The following is a 25,437-nucleotide window of genomic DNA, read 5'->3' as shown; positions in this document are numbered from 1 at the left end:
TACCTTCTCAAACTACTCCTGAGCCACTATAACTTTCATCTGCTTCATCAAATTTTGCCCTCAGAAGTCAGTGATGTTGGCTTAGAAGGAAGAGATGGAACATGTCAAGGTGGAGGTATGGTGCCTGTAGCAGCCTAGGAAGTGAGAGCTGAAGCTGTTGTGTTGCTTTTGGAGAGGATTAGAAGGAAAGGTATTAAAGTCAGTGTAAGAATGTCTGGGCTAAAATATGGTCTTCTCTTATTTGTCATATGAGTAATTTATCCATCTATTCAAACGGTCAACCACAGATGTTGTTGAGGACTTCAGGTATGGTTTCTGCCTCTGAGCACTCCGCAGGGGCAGAAAAAGGAATATACAAATGTGCTTTCAATGGGCAACACTATCTGTAGCACTAAAATCATGTGGTTTTCCTGAATAGGAAACCTAACTTTCCACTGAGGTATTGCATCCATGCTAACGGTATGCATTGCAAGAGGAAGTACTGCTGTTGGAAACCCAGTTGGACATGGCAGTGCAATGGAGAAAATGAAGAACTAAAGAATGTAGGGACTGGAGGAAGAGTAGGGCTGGAAAAGCTAGCTCACACAGTGCTTATATTCACTTATTTCTCCCTTTGAAGGATGACTTTGTCATCATTGCATAAAAATGGATGACCATTGGGTAGTAAATAAGAGAAGTACAGGCATGGCATGTGCTTCTCTCTAAATAGGAACAGATAGTTCAGTCAATGAAATGTAAAGCAGCAAGATTTGAGAACTAACTTTAGACATTTAAGGGCAAGGAATTTTTTGGGAACTTGTTGACTCAAATCTTGAAATCGAATGTTTCCTTAGAATAACATGCATGCAATCTTCAGCATCACATGCATGTATTAAACTACCAGCAATGTTTAAAGCAGCCGTTCCTCTGTCTTCATATGTAGTACTTCTTAATTCTGAAATACCTAGTTTGCTGCGATCAGAGATAGATTATTACATGGGATCAGATATTATATGGTAATTTATCTTCCTCTGACTTAATTCTTTTTGCTGGATCATCACCACTTCAGGATCCATGTGGCTCTATTATTTCATATTAATCATATTATTTCTGTAAAAGTATGTCATTTTTAACAATCTATTCATAAATATCTAAGAATACAATTTGGAGATTAAAATGTCCTTCACTGGTAGAGAAATTACCCATTTAAACATAAATTCCTTTTAAAATAAGTAAGATTTTTAATTTTTTTAAAAATTTTTTTCCAGTCAAGAATATTTGTATAGGGAGTGTCTGAAATATAATAAGAGGTACTGGGTATGACTTTTTGAGAACAAAATTTGCTTTTTTTTTTGACTCCTTCTCAATTCTTCCCTTCAAAATTACAGTTTCAGCAAACAATATCAAAAATAACTTCAAAATATTGGCAAGTGCAACTTAAAGGGTATCCTGTCACTAGCAATGCATGCACAAATGTTTTCAATGAAATGACATCTCACTGCCAGAGAAAAAGTCCTGACCAAGTTTTGTAGTCTATGGTTCCCACAAAAAGCAGAAAAGAAAATATGGGCTTTCTGCAATATTCCTTTGGAAGAGTCACAGTGATTAAGACTCCACTGGATGCTCTCTTCCTGATTTTGCTAAAATGCCAAGGACTATTAAACAAGCCAAAACAGATCAGTACATGAAAGACACGTATCTGCTTTTTCTTTAAAAAATAAATAATAAAAAAAAACAATTCATAATTTGTCAGATATACTATTTGTTCTGTCACTTATTCGTGTGTCAGTTACAATGTCAGAAGTAAAACAAAATGTAATTTTTGAGTGTGCTGGAGAATGACTATGCTATAGTTAGAAACTCTCTAAACTAGATCCACTTAACAACCTAGGCTGGGGTCTTTCTTCAGGCATTCACCTCATTTTCCTAAAAGGGCGCACCATAGTGCCTCATACAGACAGCATTTCAAGCTGAATTTTCTCTGAGGTTCATGTTGCATGTTTTGCTTAAGTATCTTCAGTCTATGGCTGTAGGAAATGTAGGTTCAGTACCTAGGGAGGTATGTCAATTTCACGGCTGGAAGTTCAAGACTGGGTCCAGGCACACTGTCAGTCACATTGCATTATTGTGTCTGTTTTAGTTTGGTATAGGAAAAAAATCCTACATCTTTGCAACTTGTCCAGCTGATATACATGCTTAACATCACTATATTGATTCTAATTATAAAGTTAAGAGCTTAGAAGCACTGTGAGTGAATAAAACAATCACCTTTCTCTGCTGGTGGATTCCTTGGTGCTTTGACTAGCGCCATGAAGAGAGTGCAGCTTTTGAAGGGTTTCACTTATCACGCCACTGGACTAGCTGAGACATTAAATGTTAAAAGTCAAGAGGGATTTTTCCCCTTCCTGTGCTCAGCCCTTCAATTAGTTACTTTTGGGAAATATGTGACTTGATGAAATGCATGAATGCTGGATTCTGATGAAGAACAAGTTCACTATTTTTCCTGCACTGGATTTCCTGGAAATTGTTATCCTTTACTTGTGTTCTGAGTGGATAGCAAGTGTACTGCTTTCCATATATAACTGTAGGAACATTAAACATTTAGATGTTGCCAAAATCCAGTGTATGGAAAAAGGAAGCCTAATTTTTATTTTTATTTTGTTTTTGTTTATTATTATTATTTTGCTATGACTGTGACTCCAAGACACAGGCTTTTAGTTAAAATAAAAATAAAAATAAAAAATTCCCTTTATTATTCTGTCAGCCATGACATTGTAAATCATTCATAACTATAGATGTTATTGCTGCTTCTTTTCCCCCTGCTCTCAAAGAGACCACAGCTTATATCTGTCCCTCTGCAAATTCACGAGCCTTTTTTTTTTGGGAAAAGCATAATAAACACTCTGCAGGGAAGCTGGGAGTGCTGTCTAAGCAGACACAGCATGTGGGTGCCTAAGGCCCCATAGTCCCTCAACTGGCAGGTAAGCTGCTCAATTAAAGACCCAGTGTAACCTCTGCCTACAGCTTGGGTATGAGAAAGCCTAATTAGCAGGAAAAGATGAAAGCAAGGGAAAAATACTCAACAGATGGAGTATCCTGTATTTACAAACTGATCATCACGTGAAAGCTATAGCTCACAAGGACATAAATAGTTAGCAAAAGTTCTGAGATTCCCAGTTGAGTTCTCATCCTTCTAGGTTATTATAAAAATATAAAAGAACAGGATAGGCAGTAGGGCTCTGGTTTACATGCAGAACACTTTACATAGAAGCCCTACCTTTGCTGTGCAATATAGTTTATATTATGGTGGCACTGAAACACACACACACAAAGAAACACTGAATCACTTAGAAATGGAAAATTTATAATCAGATTGCTAAATAAAAGATGCTCCTTACAGAGGGTGTCCAACATCACTTTTGAAGGTGTAACTCATGGGATAACTGTCAGTAGTAAGTTGTAAGCCCTGTGACCTTCAATAGTGAAGGAACTCTGTGCTCCCACAGTAAGTTTATGTAAACATGGCACTTGAGAATCCATTGTGTTTGTCTGCTTGTTTGTTTTTAAAAAAATATCACTATCATTGTTCTTAGAGGCTTTTGAGAAGAAGTAAATGAGCTTTTAGAAAAATTAAGGAAATAAACTTGGGAAGTTCTCTGTTCAGAATAAAGAAGTAATATTATGACTTAATGGTACAAAGTTGTTAAGGACATCCTTACTTTCCATTTTCAGTTGTTTAAAAATTTATTTGGTTATACGGGTGGAAAAAAAAGGTCTATATCTGTATCTCTCTATATATCTGTCTTTTTTTCTGATGCCAAAGAGAAAGCATAACTTATTTCAGTGTGGTAGTTGAAACATAAAAATACAACATCAAGATTTATCTAAGCATACTCGAGGTTTCTGGAAAGCAATGTTCCCATGTGCAAGGGAAAATAGTAAATTATATATAGTAAAAAAATAAAGGCCATTGTCCTTACACTTACCGCAGGCAACTTTGTAGTCTAGATGTGTGGAATGAAAGGAAGGGTGTTTGCTTTGTAAAGGGAGTGTAGGCACTTTTTGCTTGCAAAGTATTCTCCAAACTGGCTACTTTGGGTAGTGCAGAGCTAAGTGGAGGCTATAAAAAGCCCCTGGTGAAGTTGTGGAAATGTACTGAGAGGATGACCCACTTCAGGTCCTGCTCTTTGTTTCACTAAGACTACAGTTTTCCCTTTAAAGCTAGCTCAAACGAAGTATTATGAGCAGCGATTATGTTGGTTACAAGCATCACCACACAGAGATCTTGGGTCTGCAGAAACCTTAAAACCTGGGTTCAGGCAGGAGTGTGATTGCATCTGCAAATCACATTATCGTAATATGATAAGTTTTCAGAATTGAAAAGTAGGTACCAAATGAGTCAATTATTTAAAAACAGAATAAGTTAGTAGATGTATCAATTGAAAACATTTTCTCACCATTATAGGCAAAGTGACAGGTAATAGGATCATACTAGGGTACTAATATTGCTGATGCTAAGTATTGGTAAGGTAGGTAACATATGGTTGAGAACTTTAGTTTGAACATTAATAGCCACTGCTTTCTCAGTACAAAATCAGATACAGAACCAATTTTTTAACTGTCTCACGTATCCTAGGCTAAGGCAGTAATCTGAAGACTGTATCACATCAACTGAAAACTTTGCTCATTGTCCTTTGCTACCATTAGCTACAGTACCATAGTTCAGCGTTGTAGTCAAGAGATTGGTAGGCTCATGTCCAATGACCTGTCTGCAGACCATGAGTACCAAGGGACTGTTGTAATACGACCCATTGGTGTAACTGATATTCAGTTGCAGATGTGTTAATCTGTTTAAAACAGGAGGTATTTTAGATTTGATGATGATGTGTAGTACCTTCTGAAACCATCTCTCTCCTTTGTTTTGCTTTCTCTTTAGAAATCCTTTTCTTCATTTGATAGAAGTTAAATGATTCTGTGTATTTGTTTAGGTCAGGAATACTGTATTTAACATTCTGACTAGGTGGCCTTGCACCATTTTCAGAATTATACTTGTAAATTTAATAATCCAGCCTCTGTAACTAGCAAGTCATTGTCCTGCATGACAGCTGAGTGAGCCTGAGGAATGTAGTACATCTCCATCATCTGCTTGTGTTGCTTGTCTTGTATTTGCAAATGGCAAAACTTCTAGATACAAATGCCATGAATCATTGTGAATAATGCCTGAATATCACTACATGTGCAAGGAGTCTGTGGGGTGAAACTGCCACAGTAGAACTCTGATGTTAACGCAGACTCTTCTTGAAGCAGGCCAAACAGGGCTAAGGTTGAATGAAAGACATATTGCTGGTGTCTCACTCTGGGATGCTGATACATTAAAAACGCAAAGGAATGCATTCTGTCTTGTTTTTGAGGGCAGAGGCAGTGGGGAAGTGTTTGCTTTTGGACTTTGTTTTTTTCCTCACCACTATTTTAAGCACAGCAGGACATGTTTTCTTTGGTAGCGACTCTAGAAGAAGAGAAAAAAGAAAAAAAAAAAGCACTTGAATTTTAAAAGACCTGGAAGACATTTCCAGAGGCATTGCACGCAGCAAAAATGCTGTTTGCAGCAAATCTGTCTCCTGGCTTCTCTGAAAATTTCAGCTTTCTACTTGAGACTTTCCTCTCCCTCTAATGTGTTTTTCTTCCCCTGTGACAGTCTGCAGCATGCCTGCCATGAGCTATGTGCTCTGCTTTCCCTGCCCCAGTGGGTTGATCAGGGCCCTCCAGGCAGTAACAGCAGTCTGCACCTACCTACCTATTTCTTTCTCTCTTACGGAAAAGTGTCATGTCTGTCTACAGTCAGGTTTGCTCTCTGGTCACCTCTGTAGATTATCTCTTTCCAACTTCTTTACTTCTTCATTTCCTGCTCACTTCATGCTGTGAGCTGACATACTATCAGTCAAATAATTCTCTGCACCATTAAGTACTTGTCAAGTTACATCTTTCTTACTCAGCAGCTACAGCAAATGAAAAGCATAGCTTCTGTTTCTTCCCATACATAATTTCCTCTTTCTGCAGCAAAGATTTTTCATAACTTTTCCCTTTGCTCCTATTCAGCAAGGTTTTTCATCCCATGTGCACTCATCTCCTGTGCAGGTGATCATCTGAACTTACTGATGTAACTTTCTAATTAATAGGGCTGTCCTATCCAAAGCTGCAGTCAGGATACTATTTTATCAAAAATTTATGCACAGAGAAGGTGAAACATTGGGCTTTCTTATTTCCAGAGTCTGATACAGTGGCACTGGGAGTTTAAGCACTCCCAGCACTAAGGCTGGAACACAGAGGAAATGGGATCCAGCCCTGCTGTCAGATCATGTCACTGTGCTCAGGACACACAGCACACAGTACCCCCATGGTATGTGTACAGCTTGTCCTCAAAATTTCCCACATCCCGTGGCATCCTGACCAAATGTGGTCACTGTTTGCAAACAAACATCTGGGTTGTCCCCCTTCCTTCCTCCTCTTTCTGGCTGGCCTGAAGTCATGCCTAAATCACAGGGCTCCCTCATCATGAGAGAGAGGCTTTATTTTTGAAATTGGTTTTCCTTTTCAGTATCTGTCTCTACTGTCTTTGTGCCAGGCTAGTGGTGAAGGTTTTAACAAGTTCCCAGAGGAACCTTTCAGGAACTGGCTTATTCTTTCTGCAGAAGTTTGTAGTGCGTATAAGATTTCAATATGCAATCTTGTTCTCATGTCTCTGGCATACACCCACTGTGTAAGAGATTTGTTTTTCTTTCTCTCTCTCCCTTCCCCTAAGGGTTCTTATTTTAGTCTTTATGCAGCTACTTGCCCTCTCTTGCCCTATCCTCATCTTAACTTACTGCCTCCCCTTTCAAAGAGCTACTGAAATACCTGTTCTTTTTATTAACTATTCAAAGAACTGTCAATAAATCATAAGTCAGGGTTCAGTGCTGACAATGCACATGCACTGATGCTATAAGAAGTAAACTTTCCTTTTGCAAACTTACTGGGAGTTTAAACTATGGATACCAATGTAACATCTCTACAGTCAAGACTGGTGATTAAACACCCCAAATCCTCGAAATGGAAATCTGAGATAAAAATCCAGCATACTTTTACAACATTTTCAGTTTTTCAGCATTTCAAGATACAGCAGAAATGGAAAACATTTACTCTGTAGGAAAGCAGATGCATTATCAAAGATAATGCTCCTTACAGCAGATGGTGATAATTTTATACAGATATGGGATATCAGCTGTTGGAATTACAGTGTCAGGGTGTAAGAGGCATTTTAGATTTGGTTTCAGTATGGCATTAGTAGCAGAAGATACAAACTATTAGTCTTGGAGGCAAGCTTCCAATGTTATCTAAAATCAGCCTTTCTAAAGCTGAAGCCTGAGATTTCTTGTAGCAGGAACCTAAAAGTGCTTGCAGCCCCATGACAGCAAAGCCACTGGCTAGCTGTCAGCCTTAGCCAGACATCAGCCTTCCATCCTGACTGAGTGCAAATCAGCATCTGATCAGATTGCCATTTGCTGAAGGTAGCCATTGTCATAGGAATAAAAGGTACCAAGTTACATTTAAAGTGGAAAAAAAAAAATCACATCTTCAGCCACTGCACTGTGCACAATGGAAACAGTCATACGGCTTCCAGTTTCTCATTCAGTAATTTTCTATTATAAAACGTACTTCTTTTTTCCCATAATTCACCTACTGGAACCGTCACTGAAAATTCCTTTTTTTTTTTCTTTTTCTTTTTTTCTTTTTTTAATAACCACAGCAAAACCTGCCTCAAGGCATTTCCCCCCCCCCCCCTTTTTAATCACAATAAAAACAAGATCTGAGTCAGCTGAAGTTTCTGTTGAAGAAGTGTCAGGTTGCAGTACAGCAGACTGCTGAACAAAGCAGGCTGTTATTCTATCCTGTGGATGGACCACAAAAAAATCTATAATTTGCCCATTCCCTTCCCCTGTTTTTATTTATTTATTTTTAAAATTCCATATGTCTTAATGGTTTTATTGGCTGCTGTCATTTACAATGTTATCGGGATGGAAATATTTTGTATTACTTGACAGAGGAATGAACAGATCTAGACCTTCTCCTTCAATGTTTCTAGTCAAGCTTAATTGAAAATAGGAAATGAGATGTTTATTATTATTTTTATGAAGTTTTTATACAGGCCATTCATAATGGAAATTATTGTATAACTGGCTCATTTATACTTCCAGGACATATAATTACGTGATTTGTTTGTTTTCCCCAGATGCTAGGGTGCTGCATTGTACTGTAGCTGTCACATCTGGTGCTTTTGCTTCAAATTAGACAGTGAGACTCACTCAGGACTGCAATGATCTTGGACAAACTCCATAAATCTGCTCTTAAGCCATAACGTCACTTACCAAGTTTTTTCATTTACCCCATCACATGAGCAAAACTCCTGCATACTTGCTAATGTTTTACACATTTATCTGTTTCCTAGGAGGGAAACACTTCCAGTAGTGGAACAGCCTCCCTCCCTAACTCAGAGATTCCACGGAGCAGGTCAGAGGGCACTCTGATTGACGTGGATGACCGGATACCTTCAGCCACCTACAGTATGTCTCTAATGCTGTTTTCTGTATTAAGCTTTTCCATCTCAAGCTTGTACTTCTGCAAAACTCTTGATAGTATTAAGAGCTACAGCTACCCTGTAAACTCCTGCACAACAGTTGTAGTTTGTTTGTTTTTCTTGTATTGCTTGTGCTTTGTGCAGCTCAAACCATAATGTTTATCCTTGGTGTCAGAGTGCAGGGTTTGTTGCACTGTCCCCTAAGAGAAACTTGCCAACATAAGATAATTTCCCTGTCATGACAATTGTAGTTCAATCAGGTTAGGAGGAATCATTATCCTTATATGAATAAGTGCTATTTAGGATGTGTTGCAGATGGAGATGGGAGGAGAAGAGAGAAATCTTAGCTAAACTTCATTAATGTAGCATTTCTTTAAAATAGAAGAAATCTGAAAAAGGAATTTTGACATTAGCTCAGCTTAACAACTTGAGTTTTGGACTGTAGAAAACCCTGGGTTGAATGTGATCTGTTAATGTGAGCTAAAACCAGAATTACTTCAATCTCACAGTTCTTTTAAACTAAAAGTTAAGGAAACATTCTCCTTCACAACGTAGACCTCTTATCTTTTGTCCAGTTGCAGATGTGACTAATGGTGAGCTTCATACTTGCTGTCCTTGCTAATGTACTGCACTTCTGTAGCTTGTGCAGTTCGCTTGGCATGCAAGAGACTCCAGGCAAATGACGTGGGTTCTGTCAGAGCTTTCTTCTCAGACTTCTGTGGAAACATACAATTTAAGATGGAGTCTGGGATATTTTTATTTTTTTATATGTATATATAAATTCATAGACTCTTACTCCATATATATATATATATAATATGATGTTTCTACTGTAATAGCATTGGAATGCAGGGAAAGCTTTTGGACACTGGACAGAAATAAAAGGCCTTTTCAATTGGTGACTGAGCAGCCCAGCACAGTCTGGTGGCCTCACGCTTGCTCCTGCTGGCAGCTCCTTTCAAAGACTCTGGTTGAGACAATGCTAGAGCCTTCCAGATGGGCAGCTAGGAAGCAGATAATTTCAATTTTGGTTCTTCTCATTTGGGATTTTACTGGAACTGTGGAAAAATTTCACTGTTCAGGCTTTTTGTCACAGTTCACGAAAAATTGGAACTGAAAAGTACAAGTGTTTCAGTTCTTTTTTTAGCTGAATGCACTGCCATTCCTGTACTTCAGCAATAATTAATAACCTTGAAAACTTCTATGGGAAGTGTAATAATGAAGGATATAGACATGCTGAATTAATAGAAATGCTGAGTTTTTTAAAAACTAAAATTAAAATTCCTTATAGGATTTTAAGCAAGTACAGAGAAAGGGTGGTATAACCTTGTATGGAACAGTGCCAAACTATTAGTGACAGAAACTCTTAGTGCAAAAAGTCAAAGAGACTCTGTAGCAGGAAGTGTGAGTCAGTCAACATATAAGCCATTTTTTGTGAACTATTATTAGTATACTGTTAGTAAAAAATATTAGGGCATTTTATATTCACAGCAAATAGACATTGTTAATGATAAGTATTCTTATAAAAAAACAAAAACAAAAACCCCCCACACATTTAAATATCACTTATATGCCCTTATTTGTCTATTTATTGTTTATTTCCTATTTATTTGTCTATTGAAGATAAGGCTAGATGATCTCAATGGTCTTTCCAAATCTTCCAGGATTCTATTATTCTATCTAAATGCAATCTCAGAAAAACTATTTGCCACCAAATCATTTTTTTTTCTGAATTTCAGATTGTAAAGGAATTCATAAATAATAAAAATGATTTTTTAAAACAAAAGCTGGTAGAACAAATTCCACTCACACTGAGATAAATTGTGAGAATGCTGATACGAATTAAATACAAGCTCTCTAACATGAAAAGGAATTCACAGTGTCTGAAAAAGGAAATAATTGTTGCTTAATTTTTGCATAGAGGCAGTCACAAATGAAAGAAACCAATGGAATTTTGTAAGAGACCAAGGATTACTGAAATGTAGTGGCTTAAACCTTATGGGATCTTAGCATGCTTGATGCTACTTAACATTTCTTGGTGTTCATAGTACTTTGCAGAAAATTTTTTACATCCTTCAGTGCTGATTTGTTAGTACTATTATTATTATTAGTTATAATGAAAATTGTTAATGCTCATTAAAATCATTGATAGTCTATATTGATGCTCTGTAATGATCTGAAGTGAGAACATACAAATATATCCCTTAACAATTTGATTCGTACATATTTGAAGATGATAAATGTAGTCACCTGTCAGTCATTTTAAGAGTGTCAGTTGGAAATTAATGGAATGTCTCAAGTTTCTGTGATTTAGGAAATACTTGGTGTTCTTTTTTCCTTTTCTTCTCTTAAACAGATGTCAATGAAAGCAAAATGGATGTGGATATTGAGTGGTCTGATCTCTTCAAACATGCCCATACTGTTTCCAAGACTAACCCTTTCTGGAACGAACTGTCATCTTCCAACCCTTTTGTACATGATATAGCTGCTTCCAATAGAAATGGAAACAATAAATACTTTCCTATAATGAAAGAAAAGTCCTATTTGTTCTCTAAAGTTTCTAGTGACAGAGATTCTTTGGCTTCCTCCGGAGATGAGCTAAATCTTGATTGTCTTCTAAGAAGGAGCTCAACAAGAAGATCTGGACGATCCAAGAGTGTCTCTGACTTCTTGGATATTATTGATAACCAAAAATTTAATCCTCATAAGCCAACACCTCAAAAAACTACAGTTTCTGACACAACGTGCCTTCAAATTGACCGTGAAGCCTACAAGATGGCTTGGTTGAGTCACCGACAACTTACTCGGTCTTGCCTAGATTTAGAAGCCATGAGCCATAGTCCTGGATGGGCACAGACACAAGCTACAGACATTCATGTAGTTTGTAAACTGAATCATGAAGGGGGTTCAGTACAGCTACCTGACTCCGATATCAATGTTCATGTCCCTGTGGGTCATGTATTACCTGGAGAATTCCAAGAGGTCGGTTTAAGGGCTATCCTTAACCCTCCATCGTCATTTAACAATGAACTTTCTAGCACTGTAAGTCCTCTGATAGAACTTACATTGAGCAACCTCAACACAAAGGAAGCCATTTTTCTAGAGGTGAAAGTTGCAGCTAAAGTGAAGAGTGACCCTCTCAGTCAAGTTATGAGTGATATCGTGTGTTTTTTCGGTCTTGATAAAGAAGGGCCTTTTAAGAAGCTAGAAAATTGCTACACTTATCAAGATACTATACAAGTGAAGATATCAGACCTGAGTCATGTGATGTATGCAGTGATTGCAGTACAAGCAAACAAACTCCAGCCTCCAGCCACTAACGTCTGGGACTACATTCATAGAACTGTCTCAGTTGGAATTTATGGTCCCAAATATATTCATCCATCTTTTACAGCGGTTTTTGCAGTGTTTGGTCATAACTACATTCCAGGAAAACTTACAGTTTGTGATATTAAAAAAGGAGGGAAAAATATGCCCCCTGTAGTGTTTCAGCTGTGGGGAAAACATACATTTCTGCTTGAAAAGCCCCAGGATCTAAGCATTTCTTTGGTTTCCTGTGATCCAGATTTTGAAGTGAAGATGGAGGATGAAGGCAAAAATATCAAAGAGGAAGAACTGAAAACTGGTGAAATGGTCCGCCAACAATTCCTGTTTTCCATGCTAGGATGCAGGGAGATGCATTTCTTTGTTTTTCTTGTTCAGATTAAAGTCTCAAAAAGTAGCCAAGTAACACAGTTCCATGTTACGACTCCTGATCCAGCTCCAAAATTAAGTGGAATTATCAGTAGGCCACGACGCTTACAAAAACGCAAAGAAATCAAATCTGCACCTTTGCTTTTAATACCAACAGTTAAATACCCGAAGTTTCAAAACAAAATTTTGAATGTTAGTACTTACGGAGTGGCTTTGAAAACTGTGCTACGTCAAAATAAAATTGACTATTTGCTGGAATATTTTAAAGGAGACACAATAGCACTTCTTGGTGAAGATAAAGTAAAGGCCATTGGACAAGCTAGAATAAAAGAATGGTATGTGGGAGTTCTCAGAAGAAAGATTGGTCTTGTACATTGTAAAAACATAAAAGTGATTTCCAAAGAGCAAGCTATGGACACTACTGACAGTGAACTGACTACCAGGAGTCTTGTTGAACAGATTACATTGCCATTTAAAAAACTGACTTATATCTACTCAGTAGTTTTATCTACAGTATCAGAGAGTGTTTATGACTGGAGAGCATTGGCTGAGGTGCTAGGGTATTCACATATATCTTTGGATGACTTTAACGAGGCACATGGTGATAAAGAATCAGATAGAGTTGCACATGTTGTGAGGAGGCTAAAGGAAGACTGCCATGCTAACAAAAAAAAGAGACTATTCCTTTATGAGCTCATTATTGTAAGTATTGAGTGAACTAACTTGGTTATTGGGAATGCATTGCCAACAGGCAAATCAGTAGTAATATATGAACAAGAAAATGTTCTACACCTTCATAGGAACTTTTACCAACCTGAACATATCACTAAATGTTGTAGATACTTACAGGTGGAAAATGCATTTAGACTCTTATGAAAAAATAATACTTTAATCCATTTATTTTAAACTGTGTTCTGTAAATATACCGGGAATCTTGCTCATGTAGTATGCTGATAGGCTGTGGTTGAAGTAGGTTTACCTTTTATCATGGAAGTCATGAATCAATCATAAATTGCTTACCTAAGCGATTCACAGTTCTAATTAGAAGCATTCAATAACCACACATTGGGGGAATTCTGTTATTTCTGTATGTCTAAGATTGCCCTGTATTTTTAAGGTAAGGAAACTGTGACCTAACTGCTTGTTGAAGAGAAGATTTTCTCTCCGCATTTGACAATTTCAGTGTTGTAGTTGAAATAAGGGCAACACTGAAAATATTTTAGTACTTATTTGCAGTGGTAGAAACTTGTATGAGGCCTACTCTGAAAGTAATGCTTCCTATTTTACTATGTTGGCCCATGAAGTCAGAGGAAGATAGTGGTGGTATGTCAGTAAACACTGAACTTTCCTGTCAATATTCCATTACATTTTATTACCATGTGACAGATGGCGGCAGAGGGGCAGTCCACTTTGCCAAAGTGTAAAGGGTCTCGTTACTGTATACTACTGTCTGCTTCTCAGTAGTGTGACTTTATTATTCTAGATGGGAACTAGTATGAAAGAGTTTAGGATCCATATTGACTATTTTTTGGGTAGCTATGCTAGCCAACCATCTTGCCTACCAAAAATTGTACTGTTTCCATGAGGAATTTTATGGAACATTTTTGACTAAAATAGACAAGTAGCTGTTTTCAGGTAAAAAGCTTGCTACTGTATAAATAAAATCAGTATCTGAAAGCTGAGGAACTTTCCTGCTTTTGGTTCCTGATATTGCACTGGCAAGCCAATATTTTCTGAGGAACATTTTTCTGTTAATTTGAGGATAAAAAAAAAGTTAATAACCACCACTCATTTTCTCATGAGCTCTTGAGGAAATAAATAAGAAATGAGAATGCAGCATTTCAGGATTTTTCTCTTTTCATTTGCTCTTGAAAGATCATTTGGCATAGGGAAGTGAGAACTTTCATTCTCACATTTCTGTGTGACGATTAGCAAATTTTCCATTGTATGAAGGGAGTAAATCAGAGGGTACTGGCCAGTGTAAGCAGTGTTCTGGAAAAGCAGTAGACTAAGGACCACAGCTTAGTATAACAGTACTTTAATTTCAATTTTAAGTTCCATATCATGCTCTAAGATAATTTGATGGACCAGATATTTTTGTTGAAAAAAAGTGTTTTTCCTTCAGGATCCCTTAGCTAGGCAATATCCCTGTGAGACTGGAATGCTAAAGCAGCTGAATGCCAGCCTATTTTTTTCTTAAGCTTGTGGGCAGCTTCCCTATGAAATTGTTGGCAACATGTTTTTATTGGAAAAATATTTGTCAGCTTAAAAATGTAGACTAGTGCTCTGAACTCAAATGATAATGATGTTTGTAGGAAGTTCCTTTGTGAAGGAACACTAATGAAAATGATTGTTACAGGCACTTCTGAAAATAGATTGCCAGGGATTAGTGGCCCGTCTTACCCAGGACACTATCATTTTGACATCGGCTGTGAAGCTTGGCAAGTACTGGCGGGAGCTTGCAGAGAAGCTAGCCCGACTCACAAAGCAACAAATAGAGGCTTACGAAGTACCCCATCAAGGGAGGAGTGGAGCCGTAGCTCTGGAGGTAAGGTTTTGGGTAACATAGTTTGCACACTTGCTCCTTTCCAGGGACCTTTCTTCTTCCTTGCCGTGTGTAATTCTTTCCTTTTATAGCTACAGACTCTGTATTTAGTTTGTGATCTCTTCAAGGAAAGGAATTCTTATCAAGTTTTCCCTGCAATTATTTAGATTTTCCTTTGAGGCCACTTGTAGAATGTTATGCCAAATTAATTTGCTGTGGAGATCTTGGTATCTCTCTATCTTGAGTTTCAAATCTTTCCATCCCAGGGGTCACTTTCAGTCCCTTATTGACCTGCCATCTCATTTTTAATCTTGCTCATTCTTCTGTCTTTCTCTTTCCTGGCTGCTGTCATTTCAGTTGCAGTAAGGAAGACCATCCAGTCCTTGCATGAGCCCCTTCAAATCACCTTCAGTACAGCTTTTGTTCTTTCACTGAAAGCAAGCTTAAGTCTACTACTAACACTTCCCTGTTCTGTGCCCGTGTCAAATTTGTCACCATCAGACAAAGGCAGTGTTACAACAGGCTGGAATCTGACACCAGTTCCACCTCTGTCCTTTTATATGAACATGGCATTTTGGTGTGTATACAATCAAGGGGCAATTTAGGCTGATAAGTATATCTCCAGTGCTATTTGAAGACGATCAGAGGTATCCATAGCATCCATGCAATGTGACAAATGTGTCATTAAGACTTAGGTTGGGCTCATGCCCACACTTCTGAATTGAGGGCCAGCCTGTATTCCTTATACATCTTAGCCTGGGCAGCTAACTTTCTTCCTACATTTCTCTTCTTACTATGCCCACTGTCTCCCACAGAGTTATGTGCCAACAATTGATACTTCTCAGACTGGGTTTCATATTGAGCATTCTCTTATGTGTATCACTGAATGTTGCTCACTGTGACTTTTCTGTTTGGGCTTTAGTATTCAGGATTGACTCTCCCTTTGCCTGTAATATACTCTGATTATTGCATGTAATGCACATTATCCATTCTAAATCCTTTCTCTGTCACATCTTGGTACCTAACAAATCGCTTCCTTTTGCCATTCACACCTTCACAGCAGCTCAAGATATTATTTCTTCCTTTTTCATTCTCTGTAGCTGATTCTCCCTGTTTCCTGTTGAGCATATTTTCCTTTCTACAGTCTAAATCTGTTGAGTCTTTAATCTTAGTCTTATCTGCTTTGTTATTACTATCAAGGGATTTCTGCTCTGATCATGAACCACCAGTTCTTACTCTGAATGCCTTGCTCCAGCTCCAGACCCATATTTGACTCAGAATCCATGCTTTCACATACAGTGTTCTGCATTTACTGCAAAATTCTATCATTTCTACTTAAAAACATTTTCTACTTTTCTAATCTTGCTTTTCTTTTTGAGCTATTTCATGGTTTGCTTTGTTTTGTTCTTCTGGGTACATTACTTGTGCATGGATGCATATTTCTCCTTTCTGTTTTGTTTTGTTGTTTTTTGGTATTATACAACTCTACCAATCATTTGACTACTACTCTCTTTCCAGAGAAAAAAATGTAACCTTGTTATTAGCTCTATTTTTGCATTCATGTGTGAATGACTGTCACTTCCATTTTTAACTTTTGCAGTGCCTTGTCTAACTTTTTAGACTTTTGTCTTACTTGCTAAGCTTCCTTTGTCTGACAAAATCAAAGCTTTCTTGAGCGAGAATTATGGAGCTCATTATACCTAAGCAATGTGTGACTCCACTGGCCTCCATGGTATTTGGAAGTCCTTTCTTAGCTCCCAGACAGTAGAAACAACCCAATCTTAAAACACTTCTTTCAGCATAATATGTGTAATGCATATACATACACATATATATGTGATATTTATTTTGTTGTATACATATTTACTTCACTTCAAATATATAGGTTTTATATATCCATCTATATACATTTCCACATAATATAAATCAAGGTATAATAAATCACCTACAAGATTCTCAATCTTCCCATGACAGTAACTTATGCCTGAAGATAGTACAGTCAAGTTCAATATTTAAAGCCAGCACCAGATCCCTGAACTTCTCAGTGGTCTAGTGAATCTAACCTTTGTGTTCAGCAACCAGTACTCTGCTCATAAAATTTCTTGTGTATGTTCAGTGGGAGTGCCTATGTGGGATGCAAAATGAGTATAGCTAATGTGGTGTAAATTCATACCTGTGTGCAAAAGCCCCCATGATTGTCACCAGGCTAGTGTTAGTCTGATTATTTATTTCAGAATGGCTGCTATTCCTTTTGCTTACTTAGTAGCTACAAAAGAAACCCCATTAAAATAATCTTATCTTGGCCTGGAGTTTTTAGTTTGAAATGCTGAATTTTTTTTTAATTTTTTTTAATTTTTTTTTTTTGGCTGATAGTAGTTGGTGTGTAAGTGAAAAACTAAGAAAAGTTGAAGGAGTAATGAGATCTGACTAATTACTGACTATTGTCTGAAAACATTAAGGAATTCATTAATCAAGGACTGTTCTCCATCAGAAGGAATGATCGGCCAAAAAAATGTTTCTATTTCTAAACTGAATATTTTTCTTAGTGAGAGAAATCTTCTCTTAGGTGATCACAAAGACAGCTTGAGGTGCATACAATTGATGACTAGCTTTTGAAGTGCTTTTCATCAGTAAATTCCAAATCACTTTACAGAGAATGTAGGTATCATCATTATCTACTCAGCAGAGGTAGTGGGAGCAGAGGGAAAACCCAGGCACGTAGCTGAGATGTGATTTGCCCAGCATGCTGCAGTGATTTAATAGCTTGCCTTAAAAATCTGGTTTGTTGAAATTCGTCAGTGTCAAGCCTGATTTAGTTCAGCTGTTGAATCAGAGTGTGTGAATGTGGAGAAGGACCTACCTCAGAAGCCTGGTCAGCAGTATTAGTTTGGCGTGGTGAACTTGTGGGTTACTACCTTGTTGCATTATTGATGACCAGTTCATAAAGATTCTTATTGTCTACATTTTTCTTTTGTCTTGGAAAATAAATAAATAAATAAATAAACAAAAGAAGGAAAGAAAGGAAGAGAGAAGGAAAGAAAGGAAGAAAGAAGGAAAGAAGGAGAGAAAGAGAAAGAGAAAGAAAGAGAGAAAGAGAGAAAGAGAGAAAGAGAGAAAGGAAGAAAGGAAGAAGGAAAGAAAATCAGTTGAGGAAAGCATGGTTTGTATTTTAGGCCTTTTAGACAGTTCTCTGATTGCGCAGTGTCAGACTGACCTTCAATGTAAGTCAAAGTATAGCATCATTTAATACTCCTTGTCTTTTCACATACTAGTAAGGATTACCAGAGAAAGGCTGTTCCCTAATCTTTCAAATAGCCTGGTCCATCAGGCTATAAGAAAAGAAAGGAGGAGACACAGAAAAGTCATAGCCAGCAGTAGCATATCAGGAAATCTCAGTTTTCTTGTTTGTGTTGCTTATCAAGCTAGAAGTAAGAATAAAGAAACTCTCCAATGCCATCCTCCATGCAACCACAGTGAGCAGCTTTTTTCATTAAAATATAACATCAGGTATTTATGGCTGTACATTACAAATGTTCATTTGTTTGCTTCTTTGTTGTCTACTCATTATTGCATCTTATAAAATGAAAGAATTTCTTATTTTTCATTTCTTCCAACAACTACCGAATTACTTTTCTTCCTCCCTGTGTAACATTACAGTTATAATTTAATACTAACTTGCTTAAATCAGCATTAGGCACCATTCATTTTGAATAATGATGATACCCTTCTCTCCTGTAGAGCATGAATGACAAACTTCACCCAAAGCACTGGCACTTTCTTATGGCTTAAACTAAAGGCAGAAGCCAGACTAATAAGACTGTGAGGTACACTAACAGGGAGATGAATTGTATGGGTTTTTGCATTTAAGGATGGAGGAGAAAAGCAGCTGAAGATGAGGGAGGCACTGCCAGAAACTACAGTAGAGTTAGTATTGAAGTAAGTTAGGAGTTAGTTCTTAGCTTAAATATGGACAAAAGTTCAAAAACATGGGCAAAGCTACTTGTTTTCTCAAACGATCAAATAAATAGAGTGCAAAATAAGGAAGTGGAGCTTTACATTGTCTGTTGCAAATTCATAGAACAGGATATTGAAGAAATAACCAATTTCCTTCTGAATTATCCTTCAGTTGTTTCACCATTAAGAAAGGGAAAAAGATCTTAAAAAATCTTTTCAGAATGAAGTGTCTTCTGATCACTTCTGTGTGTATTTATGCGTGGGTACACATCAGTTCATGCACCTTTATTACTATGCATAAGTGTATTTTTCTCAGAACACCATATGACAGTACTATTTAGGAAAGTGAAGTGTTTATTTATTGCTTTGTATTTCATCCATACAACTGATAATTAAATTGCTGTTTGTTTACACAACCTCTGTTGCCAACGAGGAGAACGGAACTAGTTGTCTAAGTTAAATTTTCAAAAGCAGCAGATGGGAAGACTCGATTTCTGTTTGTAAACAAGAGCATACTTACTCTGTACATCAGCACTTTGAAAGATGCAAGTCCAGCTTGGTATATGAATCATGCTGCCATATCTGCATTAATGCCACAAGGTAAATGACACATTACAGCTAGGAAAGATCTACTCAGATCTACTCCATATTTTTTAGGCATAAAATAATTAAACTTATTGTAATTTGCAATAATGAGCACTGGTAGCTTGCTTTCTCTTATATATGTATATATTTAATTTGTATTATTTCATTTATTTATAGCAGGATAGTTTTTAAAATAGCATGCTCTAATTTTAAGAACATAAAAACTTTTGATTTTCCTGCACTTTGAGCAGTTTTTTTTGTTTGTTTCTTCTATTTTGTTTTTCTCTATTAGTGCATAGATCTTTCAGTTGATGTCACCTGAAAATATTTTTGTGTAGATAAGAACTATGTTTAAACATTCTAGGCTTCATAGTGGGACAGTGGAATCTTGACAAAGTGGGGCTTTAACCACCAAAATCACAAGTCAAATTCTAAACAAAACTGCTGTTGGATATATATGTTTCAAAAATGGTCCAGGGGAAAAGCATTTTCCTTCTACACTTGTGCCTTTAGTTTTACTTTCAGGCATAGATGTGTATTGATTTTGTGATAGTTATCTGAATGAAAACTTTATATTTCTCTGAGAATTCTAGAATTTCACATCAATGAAGTATATAAGGTTTCTAGATTGTTTAATAAATATGCCTTACATGATAAAGCATGTCAATGGCTAGGGATCAAATATTTTTCTTCTTTCTCTTTTCTCTGTCTATTGCATAGTTTTAACCTTTTTACCTTTTTTTTTTTCTTTTTTTTTTTTCTTGTAATTGTTCAATTTATGCAATTAAGTTTTTTTACAATCTTCCCTTATTTGCAGATGATGTGGAAACCTGCATATGACTTTCTCTACACATGGGCTGCCCATTACGGGGACAGCTACAGGGATGTCTTACAAGACCTGCAATCAGCCTTGGATAAAATGAAAAATCCAGTAACAAAACAGTGGCGAGAGTTAACTGGAGCACTGATTCTTGTGAACTGCATGGAAGTTTTAAGGGCAAGTGCTTTCTCCAGAATGGAGGAAGAAAACTAGACTACCAAGATATACTTTTGGAAAATCTAGAAACAGTACACTTTCTGTGTTTCAACAATGCTTGCAGAGCAGGGCTAAATGCTGCTGATGTTGAGTCTGGCTCCATGGTTCTCAGCTATAGCCATTCAAGATTGCCAGGCCTTGCTCATAGCTACTGAGGAAGTAAGAAAAGGGTGAGGTAAAAAATGACCTGAATACTAGAGGCTACTTTCTACAGGGAGCTATTTCTGTTTGCACCAATTTCTAGGTGGGAATTAGATCTAGAAACAGAGCCTTGCATGGATGAGTGCAGCCCATGGGGCATATGTTTACATTGTTTTCATTGAGGCATTAAAATCTAAATATTTAAAACATTTTAATTGCTGTCCCAAATCTTCAACACAAACAGAATATGTAGGATTACCTAGAAAAACTAGTATTCTTTGTCATAAACTGGGACAAAACTAATTTTCTTCCAAGAGTAATTCAATAGTTATTTACACTTGGAAGCAAAGGCTTGTGCTGTGCAATCCTTCCAAAACAGCTTTTGGTTCATTTTATGAACTCTTAAAATGAGACATGCAATGCAGTAGTCAAGTTCAATTGGTTTGTTGATGTAGCTCGAAAGGGTTTTGTGTGTGTCTAGAAATACAGCAAGCTTTCTTTGTGTACACTGTCCATCCCTCTGATTACTTGCATATTGTTCCTCTGATATTGTTAATTAGGGAAGTCTGGCTTGGTAGACATAAGATTTGTAGACTGCTTATAACCTCTTCTGTTGATCATTCTTTTCTATCTTATTGTATGAGGAATATGAGTGATGGCTATAATTTTAGTTAAGTAGAAGCTTCAAAAGGTTAAAGCCATTTTAAGCATCTTTAATCCACATTCATTCAGAAACATTAGCATATGCTCATGACAGCTGGGAGAAAAGAAATCTGGGTTCTGTCATCAGTGGTTGACAAGACAAAGCCAAATTCTTTCTGGAGTATCACAAAGGAGTAGCATTACAGTTAAGAATCTGTGCTTCTGCTGTTTTCTTATATGACCTCTACTAACAAGGAGGTTTTAATGATTCTAAAACCAAATAGCACTCGGAATTTTTTTTTTCCCCTCCTCTTTCCTCCAACCTTCTTTCTTTTATCATTTCTTTAAGCTTTCCCATTGCATTCATAGCTCAGAAAAGAGTTTGAGGAAAGAGCTCTTGCTCTGGTAACTGAAAAACTCCCTCAACAAAAGACCCTTAAGCACGAAGGCATGACTGAATTAGCATGCATGCAAGTCATTTGGCTTTAGTGGACTTGTTCTTGATTTGCAGTAGATTGAAGGAATCAGACTACAGAGCACTGTCTTTGTTTATCAATGAAACCTGGAGAAAAAAGATACATTGTCAGAAATTCCTGCTGTTTCAGTTGTTAACACCTGTTTCGTACCTTGTCTCCTCTAGTTTTAAGAAGAGCTGCAAAAAAAGTATAAAACACATTCTCTTGTTAGCTTGTGATTCTGTTCAGAGACCAGCTGTTCTTCCCTGCTTGCAGTTATGAGGCCCCCAAAAGGGGAAAAAGCATCTATTGGCTTTGCTGTGCTGCTGGATAAGGAAAAGGTGCTTATTTATAGGTAAAATGCCACATTGAAATATTAAAATTATACATTTAAAAAATAGAAATCAAATTAAAATAAATTATTTAAAATAATCCTTAAACATAGCACTGCGTGCCCTGATGAAGGTTTTTGTACATTTTCCAGATTTGGTCTCAAGACCAGTTCCTTTCATTGATGTGAAACAACAGCAAAATTGTTTCTGTGTAGAACAAGAGTTGAATTTGGCCTGGTAGTTTTAGTAAATATTGACTTAGTGAGTCAGTGTTCTCCTTAGCTTGCAACATTAAGCAACTGGTCTTTCAAGTATATTTCTTTAAAAGGAAATTTATACATCTCTAGTTGTACCCCACGCTCTGTATACTGCGGGCTTTGGCTGTTAATTGTTCTCCTCATTTCTGCTTTAAGCTTTTGCTTATATGAATGAAATGTGCACTCGTGCAATATTCTGTTTACTTTAGCATCCCACACTGGATACATGAAATAATAGGTATTAAAATCTCATATTTTATTTAGTGCTATAGTATTCAAAACCGCAAAATGCCAGCTGAGAGTGAAAGCAGCTGCATGCAGCAGCAGCACACATAGAGGAGCACACGGGTCTGGTAAACACACTGTTCTTGACCTTTTCTCCTTTCTTCCCACTCTGTCAAGAGAAAACAGCTTTCCCATGAGCCTGCATACATACCTTCCTGGGTTTCTGCAAAGCGGTTGAGATTAATGGCTCTCTGAGAGGAGGCAAAGTGAAATAAGCATGGTCCTTGCCTTAAATGACCTCCTGTTTTCAGTTCCTTTCAATTTCCCTTTGGATGTGTAGGCAGACAAGACCCTTTCACTATTCTTCTAACATCTGGTACGGTTCTTAAACAGATAAAAAATGTGTGAGCACCCAATTACTTTATGGTTTCACCTAATGATGAAAACTGGAAAAATAATTGCTGCAGCTCTGTCTGCCCCTGAAAGGGGTAGACATACTGCATGGTGGGCATCAGTAAAGGAAGTCTAGCTGCCACTCACACTAGAAATGCTATAATTTTATCAGCTAAGAAGCCATTACTGTTCTTGCAGTGCAGATGACTCTGGTCTGTGACATTCGGTGGCACACTGCAGTGACGTGTTTCTAAATTAACAGGAGAGAAAAGCAGATCCAAAGGCACAAATCTTTGTGTATGTGTGTGTGTGTGTGCACGTGTGTGCACTGAATTGACTGTAAAGACATTCTTTAAGCATTTTGGACTCAGTAAGTGATCAATCCAACAAAGATTTCCTGAATAATTGTTCAAAGCTGGGGATGGTTATACTAAGTTCTTGTCTTTCTGTTTCATCATGTATGGACAGCTGAACCAAATACAAATAGAAGGCTTTGCCATTTTGTTCTGTTTGTGTTGTAGTTATGAGAATACCCATAAAAAGATAATGCAGCAGAGAATGCGAGGGTTGGATGTTTTTCCCCCTCAAAAAGCATGTAGCAAAAGGAATTCCATGCATTAATGTGAGAGATTATCCCAGCTGTTAAAGCCTCTGGAGAAGTTCTACAGCAATTGTAGATATGTAAAGAAAAAGTTCAGTGTAAGTGGTAACTTGTTCCTGATAGCTCTTCTGCTGTAAATATCTACAGACAGTATGGGATGCAGCCTTTCAAATTACCTGGAGATTGTTCTTAGTACATATGTGCCACTTTGTATGTGTTGCCAATGTATATATGTAATCTATTTTTTTTTTTAACTAACAGTATATATTTTTTAAACAAAATAAACAAGGAAAGATGATATTGTCCACTGGAATCTTGTATGGATTTTATGTTGTTTTTGTAAGCCAAGGAAGAGAGGTCAAAGATCATGGTTCTGTTAAAACCTGAGAAATGAGTGATGCCCATATGTACTTTTGAAAGTTCTGTGCTAAACATACTGATGTACACTCATTTTAGCCTGTTTATAAGTAGAAGTAACTGGCTTATATCACTCCCTGAGGCAGCAGAATGAACCAACTGCTGAGAGCAGGGCTATCTGCAGAGGTGATGGGGCAGCCAGTTCTCCTCACAGGGATGCGTCCTAGAACACAGTCCTTTCTGTGGCAGAATCATGCCGGTAAGTTTGAAAAGGTGAATCTTTGTTTGAAAAGGTCATTCAAAACTCTCACAAGCTTCTGAACCTTTGGAAGAAAGAGATAATACTGCTGTTCAGATTTAATTATATATTTATCTCATTTTTTCTCAAATCATTACTGGATATCCTCATCCAGTTAGATAGTCTATATCCTAGTAGTTCAATTAACAATCGTGAATTTAATTTAAAACTAAGTGGCATGAATTACTATACTGACTGGAAAGTGCATTTACATATTCATTCTAAATCCCAAGTTTTAAAATGTAAATGAACTGGCTTGCATGGATGAAGGAGTGCAACACAATAGTCCCAAGAGCAGGCAAATACAAAGGGCATTCAGTTCCATTCCATAACTGCAGCGTTTTAAGCGTTACAATCTTGGTAAATTCAGAACAAGATCTAAAATGTAACCTTGGCAAATACAATATGCTGAGGAAAAAAAAGAAAATCAGGACTGACAGGGAGGAAGTGAATAAACAATGATTGTTCTGTATGTCTCATAACAGTGAAGTTATCAGGCAGTGAATTTAAAAATAAGCTGAAGTGCCTTTTCACACAGCAAGGAATTGCAGAATGAGTTGTTACAGGAAGTTTTTGAAGACAAAAGCATAAATGGGTGCAAAAGACAGACGGCCAAATTTATGGAAAAAAGCGTCATATGGAGGTGATGGTCTGTATATAGCCACCAGCTGAGTACAATGCAGTCAGGGAGTGGGAATGCAGCAGGGAGAAGCGTATCCCATGCTCACTGTATTCCTCACACTCTGTCCTGCAGGCTGTGGGGCTGGAGCAGGCAGGCATCTACTTTCACTCTGACACTCCTGCTGCTCTTATAACCACCACCCTTACATGGCCATCGCATCCCAGCAGGCTCCTTTACATTGCCCTTGTGTCTCCATACAGGAGACAGCTTGTACATTTATTCTGCAATGAATAAGGCCACTTTCCTGGTCCCTTGCTTCAAGTGCCAAGAGCAGCTGGTTGGAATGAGCTACCATCCTCTGACCTGGATGCTGAAGTCTAGTCGGGGAAACAGAATCCAGTCAGACTTGCCCTATTGTCTTTTTCTCTCTCAGGATCCAGCACAGCCCTGTGTCCTGCATCAGAGAGGAAAGCACAAAGGGGTTGGAGTATGTAGGGGAAAAAAGGAAGGCAAATTTTTAAAGAAATCTCACATGAGAAGACTAATTTCATAATTCTACTCACATATGGGATATGTTGGAATTGGAGCCTGAAACCATTTTGTAGAATGCCACCCTCTATTCTTCTACTTCTAAGCTTCTATTGTTATTAATAAAGGAGACTTAATAAAGCAGTTAATGTATGGTTTAATAATGCAGCTGATAAAACTTAT

The 25,437-nt window shown here is 37.3% G+C and overlaps 1 protein-coding gene across 1 annotated transcript in view; it reads left to right on the top strand.

Annotated features, from left to right (window-relative positions):
• Positions 1-25,353, top strand: part of MACC1 (MET transcriptional regulator MACC1) — a 34,520-nt gene extending 9,167 nt beyond the window's left edge. Inside the window, exons 2-5 of the mRNA XM_015853867.2 lie at positions 8,462-8,576; positions 10,947-12,985; positions 14,643-14,831; positions 20,185-25,353. Coding sequence (XP_015709353.1) covers positions 8,462-8,576; positions 10,947-12,985; positions 14,643-14,831; positions 20,185-20,400 — 2,559 coding nt within the window. The 3' untranslated portion in view covers positions 20,401-25,353. The remainder of the gene's footprint in view (positions 1-8,461; positions 8,577-10,946; positions 12,986-14,642; positions 14,832-20,184) is intronic.
• The last annotated feature ends 84 nt before the right edge of the window (positions 25,354-25,437 follow it).

The sequence above is a fragment of the Coturnix japonica genome, chromosome 2, assembly GCF_001577835.2.
Source record: "Coturnix japonica isolate 7356 chromosome 2, Coturnix japonica 2.1, whole genome shotgun sequence".
Lineage (NCBI taxonomy): Eukaryota > Metazoa > Chordata > Aves > Galliformes > Phasianidae > Coturnix > Coturnix japonica.
This window is presented reverse-complemented; position numbering and strand designations above follow the sequence as displayed.